At 30.3% G+C, this 10,547-nt stretch overlaps 1 protein-coding gene across 1 annotated transcript in view; it reads right to left on the minus strand.

Moving 5' to 3' along the window:
• Positions 1-4,773: 4,773 nt before the first annotated feature.
• Positions 4,774-10,547, minus strand: part of LOC110283186 (uncharacterized) — a 10,705-nt gene continuing 4,931 nt past the window's right edge. The window contains exon 5 of the mRNA XM_043055420.2: positions 4,774-5,850. Coding sequence (XP_042911354.2) covers positions 5,009-5,850 — 842 coding nt within the window. The 3' untranslated portion in view covers positions 4,774-5,008. The remainder of the gene's footprint in view (positions 5,851-10,547) is intronic.

Raw genomic sequence — 10,547 nt, forward strand, 5'->3', positions numbered from 1 at the left:
ATTTCAACAGGACAATGCCCGCCCTCATATTGCTGGGGACTGCTCAATCCTTCCTTGCATCGCGGCAGGTATAGCTTCTTTCTTGGCCTGCGTATTCCCCGGATATGTCGCCGATTGAACATGTCTGGGATTTTGTTGGTCAGCGTCTTGCTTCTGGTCCTCGTCCTGTTGCTTCTACAGACAAACTTTGGGTACGCATACAAACAATATGGAATTCTCTACCTCAGACATACTTTCAAAGTTTGCTTGACTCCATGCCATGTCGTGTAGCAACACTTATTGTGATGCGTGGTGGCTACACAAAATACTGATTTCGATCTCTTGTTATTGTTTGTTTGCTTTGAAAGTTTAATCATTTATTTGTACCACTACCACTCAACTGTGTATTAAAAGTCATTCAATTATGACGATTCCTTCATGGTGTTGCAATTTTCACAAACAGGAGTTTATTTGGTACGTAAATTACATTTTGAAGTCAAACAAATTTGTGTCATTAACCCCTTGGGTACGGGTGATTCATTAAAGCATTTGTACAAAATCAGAATCAGGATGTAAATAAATAAAAAACGGAAGCTTAAATATAGGCGTTACTAATTTGACAGACTTACTTTGCTTTGACTTTAACCCTTTTGGAGGCCGTGGTAAGTATACTTACCACCACGTTTTACCACTTTTAATTTAGGTTTCCATTTTTCAATAACTTCAGCTTTCTTGAAGTGAGTTTGAATAAAATTGGTAACCATTTGTCACTTTTTAAAAGCGTATAAAAGTTATAAAATACATAATTCCTTTTGAAGTTTGTAGCATTTAAGGAATTTATTTTATAAACAAAGAAAAATAAAAGTCAGTAAGTTCCTTATAGGTCATGTTAAATATATTTACCACCAAAAAAATGGCATTTTTATAAACTAAATGAGTTTTTTCTTTTTTTATATCAAATACTATTCTTAAAACAATTTCAATTCCAAAAATACTTTAATTTACCTTTACTAGAAATAAAGGGCCTGTTAAAGGGTTAATTATTGTTAGTTTAATCATACATATAATCAATGTTAGTTCAAAGTATAACTAAATAATTCGGAAACATTATGCAAGCTACTGACCAAAACTTTAAATTCTGCCGAAAATTCAACCTAAATTTAATTCGCAATAAAACATTTAGGGAAAATTTATAATTATATTTTTTTTAAAATGCGCACTTATTTAGATCTAAAAGAAGCTGTGATTCATCATTTAATTTACAAAATTAATTATTGATACATTTTTTAACATTGCGGGAGATTTCTGATCGGATCTTAAATATTTCCGAGTCCCAAATTTCAAATCTTCAATCGGTTTCTGCCTACAAAATACAATTCTTATGCGTTTTAATATGTCCCTAAACAGGATTTAAAAAAAAAAAAAAGAAAAAAAAAACGATCATTCGAGTAAATACAAAGTGTCCCCATTTCTCTGAAATGCAGGGTGTAGTATAAAGAAGGTGATATTACATTTTAGTAAATAATGCGATGATTTAAAATGATAGGATTTTTGTCTTGAGTATTTTCAAAGGAAAAAAAAGGACAAGTGTATATATGTATGTGCATAAACCCATTAGTCCTATATATTGGCTATCGACACCACAGGAACACCGTGTTCCTGTAGTTTGCTAAATCTTGGTTCAGGCATATTTTTTGTATTTTATATTTAAGGGTATGTTGATCTACTTTAATGTTCCGTTGATCCATTGTATTGGCCTCTAGGCCGCTGTAAAATTTTCATTAGTCCTATATAGACTTATGCATTCAGACAAAAAAATGAACTTAACTAAAAATTCCATTTTGTGAAGAATAGTAGTTTTTGGAACTAAATTAATTTCAGATTTGACATCCCAATTATTCAATTACTATATTCAATTATTCAATTATTATAATGTCAATTACTTGCTTAAATGCAATAAAGCTTTTGCTCCCCTTTCTTATTAATTAAATTAAAAATTAATTTATAACCTTTACTAATGCGAAACATGTAATAGATTTATCTAAATCATCAATGATTAAAATTATATCGATACAATCTTTTTGTAAGTAGTTTAGTGACTGAGAGTTCAACATTCCGCCCTAGCTTTGCCACAAGCCATACTATTTTTATAACATGCCTTCATCCCTTCTTTAGAGAATTAAAAAAACTGGAAGGCTGATTTAAATTATTCAAACAAGCAAAGCTTTGGTAATACTTTGGTCTCATGAGGGATTAGTATGTTTCCAAATATCCTTCCTTGATGAGTGTTTTAAAAAAATTTTTAGAACTTTTAACATTTTTTTAATACCTTTGCTCTATTTCTACCTTAGAAATTATGATATTTGACAGAATAAAATTTTATTCATTAAACTTGCCGTTAGAACATACCTGCAAGCTGTTCATACTTCAGCTTAGAATAAAGCTTAGCATTGAAAGTATGCGTTACTCTCCATAGCACCATATTTTGAATAAAGTAAGGAAATGTTTTACTTGATGACACCTTTTATTTAAGAGGCCGATGTTGCATTTTTTGAAACTTGTCGCTTCTTAAAAATGTTACTTAAATATTTACTTACAGTTTTTAAATATTTCATTCTTCGCATTTACAATTGGCAAAATTGAACCAAGTTTACGAAATAGAAAAGAAGAGTTACTTTGAATAGCATCACATTTTGAATAAAAATTAACCAAGAGAATTTTTTTTTTTTTGCTTGATTGCTGTTTTTTAGACGTTAAGAGGTCAATGTGCAACATGTTTCTTCTTCAAAATGTTAATTAAATCTTTCGATCTTCGCACTTACAATTGGAAAAAGTTAAAATTCCAACCCAAATTATATTAACTATGTCAAGTTATTTAACATCCGACTTATATTATGTTCTGAAATGAAACAGCTGTTGCATTTTTTTAAAAACAAATTTGCTGCAAACCTCTGAAAATTTCCGTTTTATATTTAATTCTGTTCAAACTTTAACTGAAGTCGTTTCTCGTGGCACCTTACTCACATAGACTTTATCCATGTCAGATAAGATGCTGTCACCTGAAATAAATAAATTGCAGGGTGTGTGCAATTTTACCGAAAAATTGCTTGACAACTCATAAGGAATTTTCCGAAAAAATTCTCAGCTAACTAAAGAAGTTTCGAGACAAGTTGATCTTCAGTAGGCTAGGCTTTCAGAGGGGCGTGGCAAGAGTGAGAGGACTGCGTCATCTTGTAGGAGGTCCTACAGTTTTCTGATGATGACGACAAATCTGCTAGCTTTGTTGAAGAATCTATGCAAACTTGTTTACACGTTTTTCACAAATATAGCAAAAAAAATAAATTCTTATTATAGCAAATAATTAATTTATTAATAAATGAAAATAAATAAAGGTGTTCGGCAGGTAAACTGCTGATAAGAGGTTTGATTTACTACCATCAGTCAATAAATTTGCGACCAGCAACCTGTGTTGTTCAGTTGAGAATTAGATTGATGNGAGTGCTTTCTGATATTGTATCAATATAGCCAAAGCAAAATATATTAATACAATATGGTGAGGAGCACTCAAAATTTTTTTACAAAAATTACAACAAATAAAATAGAACAAAATAAGTAAAAATAACACGTAAAAACAGAAAATAAAATGAAATAAAAAATAGAATAAAACAAAATCTATGAAGCGAGTAGCGAATTCAAATATACTTACATGAACGGGAAATTTTTCAAGAATGATTTAAAAAATATTTTCGTAACAAGATTGCCAGATTGCAAAATATGAAAAATTTCCAAAAAGCACACCCTCGTAATGATATTGGCTGTGCTTGGAGATTTTCAGTCAAGAAGAAAAATACTGGAGTTTGCAGGGACTGAATACTGGAAGGTAAACAGCTAAAAGGAAGAGTCGTCATCTCATCACCACCTAGATAGAAGAGACCACCTAGGTAGGCAATAGAGGTAGGAACGTTATGTGACAACTAGCATGAGAAGATATTATGATGCTAATAATGAACATAGATAGAGGAGCTAAGAGGTAGGGTTTATTGTGAACGTGGCAACTAGTGAGGGAAGAGTTCATGCCAATAATGAAGTTTTTAAGGGTGGAACTAAATTAATTCGTATCCATACGTAACTATAACCTATATAAATGTATAATTGCTCGTAGACAAAATAACTCGTTTTAATCAATAATACTATTTTTTAAAAAATTTCCTTTTCTATTTACCACTTTTTTTATGTTGTAAAATGAAACTGCGGTTGCACTTATTAATATTTTCACATCAATACAATGATCTTATACAACGATCTTTACGATTTTTCGAGGAAACTTTTTCTCAATCGTGGTGAAATAAATACAAATTGCAAAAGTAGCCGATTTCAATTCATGATTTTTTTTAAACATTACACCAATATTATGAGATGCTTCTCACAATGTTTGAACTATGAATAATTAAATAAAAATTAAATATTTCTGCAATTAATTTGTAGAAATCGTACAAGTCTTCTATCTCGCTGTCAATGTGAGAAAAAAGAGCATTGCTTTTTCAGACATTTTCTTCGGTAAAATAAAAGGGCTCAAAATTATATGCCAGTCAAAGTGATCAACAAAAAAATTATTTATATTCAAAATGACATTAGGAAAACAGATTGCAAAGTGCTACACACAATGGAATTTAATAAACGTATTATATTCTTCAGCTAATTGAAAAAAAAACAATTGTGCTTTTCCAAATATCATACGGATTATCGGAAGATTGGTTTATTGAAGCTTCTTCCTTAAGTTAAAACCATTAGTGATATCAGAAACTTCGGATTTTACCTCTCTAAAATCATTTGTGAATTATTTGGTTTACAATCAAGGTATAGTTCAAAAGTTCTCGTGTCCAATCTCAATCATCTGTGAAGATTCAGAAGTTGTTTCACTAAAATCATTTGTGGAAGTAAGGAAAGTATCTGATGTTTGGTTAATAGTTAAAGCGTAACTATAAGAGATTCGGTAATATTATCATAATCATTAGTGATATTATTAGATTCAGAAAAAGGTTGTGTTGAGATTTTTTGTGACGATATCATCAGCTGATGGAGTAGAAGTATTAGTTGATGGAGTAGAAACATCAATTGATGGAGTAGAAATATAAGTCGATGGAGTAGCAGTATAAGTCGATGGAGTAGAAGTATAAGTCGATGGAGTAGAAGCATCAGTTGATGGAGTAGAAACAAAATTAGAAGGAGTAGAAGCATCAGTCGATGGAGTAGAAACATAGGTCGATGGAGTAGAAGTATAAGTCGATGGAGTAGAAACATCAGTTGATGGAGTAGAAGTATAAGTCGATGGAGTAGAAGTATAAGTCGATGGAGTAGAAGTATAAGTCGATGGAGTAGAAGCATCAGTAGATGGAGTAGAAGCAAAAGTAGAAGGAGTAGAAGTATAAGTCGATGGAGTAGCAGTATAAGTCGATGGAGTGGAAGTATAAGTCGATGGAGTAGAAGCATCAGTTGATGGAGTAGAAGCAAAAGTAGAAGGAGTAGAAGCATCAGTCGATGGAGTAGAAACATAAGTCGATGGAGTAGAAGTATAAGTCGATGGAGTAGAAGTATAAGTCGATGGAGTACAAGTATAAGTCGATGGAGAAGTATAAGTCGATGGAGTAGAAGCATCAGTTGATGGAGTAGAAGCAAAAGTAGAAGGAGTAGAAGCATAAGTTGATGGAGTAGAAGCATAAGTCGATGGAGTAGAAACATAAGTCGATGGAGTAGAAGTATAAGTCGATGGAGTATAGGCATCAGTCGATGTATTAGAAGCAACAGTCGATGGAGTAGAAGCATCAGTTGATGGAGTAGAAGCATCAGTCGATGAAATTTCAGGAATCACTTCTGAAATAAATAGGAAAGTATTCTAAATTTGAATGCAATATGAAACATATTTTTAAAGTAAAAGGAAGGCATATTATTCGAAATGCTAACTCCAAAGCAACGTCTATTTTCTTACAAATTTAAAGGTATTAAAAGAATCTTAAAGTTTTTTCACAACTTTGCTATTACTCATAGTTATTTCAAATGATTACGAAATGTTATGTTGCAACGGAGAAAAAATTAAAGAGGCATGAAAAATTCTGGAAATATAAATACAAAATTTAATTTAAACTAATTTTGAGATTAAAATGGAATTCCGAGAACGTCATAACGAAATCAACACCTACACCCACAGGCGACCCTTGAGAATAGGTCTTGGGGATTTTTTGAATACGTTATGCAGCAGCCAATCCTGAAAATAACCCTAAAAGATGAGTAACCTAAATCCTAATACCACCTCTGGTATCTGAAGATTTAGGGACAACGTATCAACTTCAACCTCTGAACAGGTCAAATTTCGAACCCTTAAACTGTACTTTAATTAAACTGTCGAAAAGTGGCTAAAAACTATTTCTGAACTAGCTTTAACCTATTATTAAATTTTACCGCATCTACTTCAGCTGATGAACAATTCGAATTTCTTATCGTTTTCCTATACCATCCATGTTCAAGGCTACAGCCGAACCAATTTCCCCATTTCTAAAAACTTATAAAAGAAAGTTGGTTATAGATCTAAAATAATAATAATAATAAATAATACAGTCTGAAAAAGCAGCATATATAAAAAGACACACTTGAGCTTTGCAGAACGCAACAACATGTTCCATTTACATTTTCTAGGTTTGCACGGTGTGCAAAATAAATAAACGGACCATCCTGAATAACTTTTGGTCTATTGATCGGATCATCACGTTCTAGAATAAATCTTAATGGTTCGAGGGAATTACCTCAAATATGCTAATTAATTAATGCAGACGATATTTTAAATTACGTAATCAAACGCAAAAATATAATCTCTGAATAAACATACAAATTGTTTCGACGGATTTCGATTTCTGACCCCTACGATATTGGAGGCAGCCTCAATCTGTTATATATAGTCAAAATATTTTGGCCAGTTGAGCGGTTTAAAGTTTCGACCCCTTAATAATAATTTTAATTTTTCCGTGTTTCACCATATCTCGAGAACTTTTTAAGCGAATTGAAAAACCTTAGCTCGCAATAATAAAATTCGTTTATTCAAAGATGATTTCATGCGAAATATAACTTTCAGTGAGAATTTTTTTATTCAATAATAGTCTAAACATTCTTGAATCATAATATATAAATTTTTTATCATATTTTTAAAGAATGCAATTTTAAATGGCAAATTACAAAATTTGAGAGAAACAGGTAGAAAAGTTTCGGAAAAATCGATTTTAAAAAAAGTCGTATTTTTAAAATTCGATTTCTCAGGAGCTATTCGACCAATTTCAATTAAATTTTGTATTTTGCCCTTTAAATTTGCATTCTTTAAAATGATGCAAAATATTGCATACCTTATAATTTAGTCTTTTTTTTACTCTTACTAAAATGAAATAATAAAAAATAATAATTACTCACTAAGAGTTGTTTTTTTTTTCCATGGAAATATCTTTAGCTAATTGAATTTTATAATTGTGTGAAACATTTCAACACTTCCCTTAAAAAGTTCTTGAGATATGATAAAATGCGCAAATAGTTATATTAACATTAAAGGGTTCAAATTTCGGTCAGCTCCCCTGATCGAACTATTGGAACCGTCCCAGATTGCCGATGCCTCCAAAACCCGGGGGTCAAAAATCTGAATCCGTCGAAAAAAGGGTATGTTTAGTCAGTGAAAAAATCGTTTTAGTGTCTGATTTCATAACTTAAAACATTGTCTGAATTAATTAACTATATTATATTTGAGGTTACCCGATCGAACCATTAAGATTAAATTCTAGAATGTGAAGATTTAATTGTTATGTTTGAAAATTCTTTTCTTTTTTCAAGATCTGCAAGCTTAGTAGAGTGTGTTTAGAATCGCGTTTTTTTTTTCATGTCAATCTTTCGATATCGATCTCTATAATTTTTAGTAGCCCTTCTTTTAAAATTCTGTTTTTGTCAGTACTAATTTTTGTCCGAATACTTACTACCAAAGTGTCTCAAATTGACTTTTCTGGTTTATTTAATTCATTTTTCTCTTTTTTTTCAAGTGTTTAACGCATTAACTTCTAGATGCAATTAAACTTCTACTGCTTCCGCAATATTTAAGTTTTTTGATCATACGTGGCAATTTTTATTCCTTTGGGGGAATATTTTCCAGACATTCACGGCATCTAGTATAGAAATAAGCTTCATCAAAATGAAAAGAAAATCAAACCTGATGAGAATTTTTTTAATACGCTCCTCGTAGTAAGTGGTGAAAAGTTTCATGACCTCATGCTATGGTTTTTGGTAGGAAAAGAGAGTGAATGGGAAGAGAATTTCAACTACTGCTGCCTAAATAAATAATACTTAATTTCCGATGAGCAGGACAAAATATACGATGGTAAAACTAATAGTTTAAAAGTTTAAACGATTGTATGAATAAAAGAGTACAATGCTTGACTTGTACCTGTTAACGCATCTGATATTGCTATCTAGACTAGTTATGTATTGCTCCCTGTGTATTTTTTCTCATTGAATTGAATCGTTGACCACCTCTTGTAAATATTGACATTCACATTTTGTCCCTTTGGTGAATGTCTGGAATGTTTATAAATTGTATATCATCATTCAACGCATACTGACAGATTACAGTTTGTCTTTTTAAAAAAAATACCGTACTTTATACCGGGCAATGAGATTGATTAGCTTTTTAACACGTCCACGCAGGGGTGACCCACCGGTGGGTCACGTTAGATTGTCTCATCTTGGCAGCGCACCGGAGTAAAAACTTCTAACAATAAATTTCATTTTTTAGTTTTTTTTCCGGAAATAATAAAAATCCATAACTACCAATTGTTTTTAACGGATGCAATTTTTATATTGAATTGCTTCATCGCCGTGATAAATTTCTTTACAGTGAATTGTTATTGTTGACAATAGATTAACTCCTCCCGAATATTTTCTAATATTGAAATAGTTCTACCAGTATTTTCACTTTTCCCGGCGTGAACGTGTTAATCATGTTCACCAAGTAGCAGAAGCTTTAGGCGACGCAGGTCTATACTCTGTGTCTGGCTTTATATTCACCAAAAAGGTTCCAGTTATTATTTATAATATTCTGACAAATGTATTTACCTGGTATTTTCTAATCTGGTGTTTATTTATTAATTTAGTACCACTTTCCGCTGCAGACTTATAAATTATTATCTATACTGATAATTCTTTTAAACCATCCTAATGAAACATTATGTATTTTTATAATTAAGAGTTAAATTATAAAAAAATATCAAATTAGGATAATATATACATATTATATGTGGTAAATTTCTTTTTTACGGGTTTGAAACTATGCTAGTTGTAAATTATTTAAAAACAGCACGGATTTGTATTCATGGTTTTATATCTACACTAGTTGTAAAAGGATTCAATACCGTAAAGGTAAAGAATATTATTTACCGTAAATGGACAATGTATCATAACTTTAGAATGAAAATTCTAACAGTTTGTATCCAAAAGCAATGAAAAAATAATTTCTTGAATATATATATATTACAGTGGTACTGTTTGAAAAGTGATTGGAATAGTTCAAGACAAGTACAGACAGTGTACAAGACATGTTTAATAACTGTTAATGTGTTTAAAATAAAAAGAATGTATTCACACTTTAACGTAGATTTGAAGACAAATACACGTGAAAAGTAACTTTTGTATTTAGACCAGAAATTAGAAAAGGAGCAAAAAGTTTTATCTTGCGAATTCTTTTTAATTCGTATATTTCAAGTAAATTTTATTTAATTGTACGAAATTAGAATTTTTAGGTTGAGTGAAAAAGCAAAATTTTCAAAGATTTACGAATTTGAAGTTATGAATAGCATTCTTAATTAACTTTTATATACTTACTAGGAGGCCCTATACCCTGTTTCCCACAATTGCTTTACAATCATTTTCGTGTCTTTAAAAAGATAGTTACATTCAAATCAAAATTTTACTAAAAGATTCCAAAATATTTTTTTGATGCAGAGTACGACACGTTTTATTTCCGATTCTGTCAGTAGAAAATGTAAATCCATCAATTTTAGATGGTTACTATATCGATTTCCTCCATAAAATTATATATTAAAATTCTTAGTAAATTCTAGGTTTATTTTTAAAAAAAAATTAAAAAAAATCGTTAAATATTTTTTGCATAAAAGGTGAATATTTCATTTCAGCAATAAGTTCATTCTTGATATTTCCAATATTAAAAATGATAATTCTTAATATTGCTAATATTAAGAATAATATTAATAATATTAATATTTCTAATATTAAGAATAATATTAGCAATATAATTATTCTTAACAGAATAAACACGGAATAAAAAACTTATTCTTATTCTTAATTAACTTATTCTTTTATTCCTATTACAGAATTAAAAAAAAAATACCGTTCATAAGAAATAAATTAATAATTTTATCAATTTATTTTAATGTTTAAACAATTCGAATAATGAAGTTAGAATTTCTAGTTCTAAATTTTGTGAAGATTGTTATTTAGAGAAAGATTGTTCATATATATATATATATATA

Source organism: Parasteatoda tepidariorum, chromosome 9, assembly GCF_043381705.1.
Source record: "Parasteatoda tepidariorum isolate YZ-2023 chromosome 9, CAS_Ptep_4.0, whole genome shotgun sequence".
NCBI classification, from domain to species: Eukaryota; Metazoa; Arthropoda; class Arachnida; order Araneae; family Theridiidae; genus Parasteatoda; species Parasteatoda tepidariorum.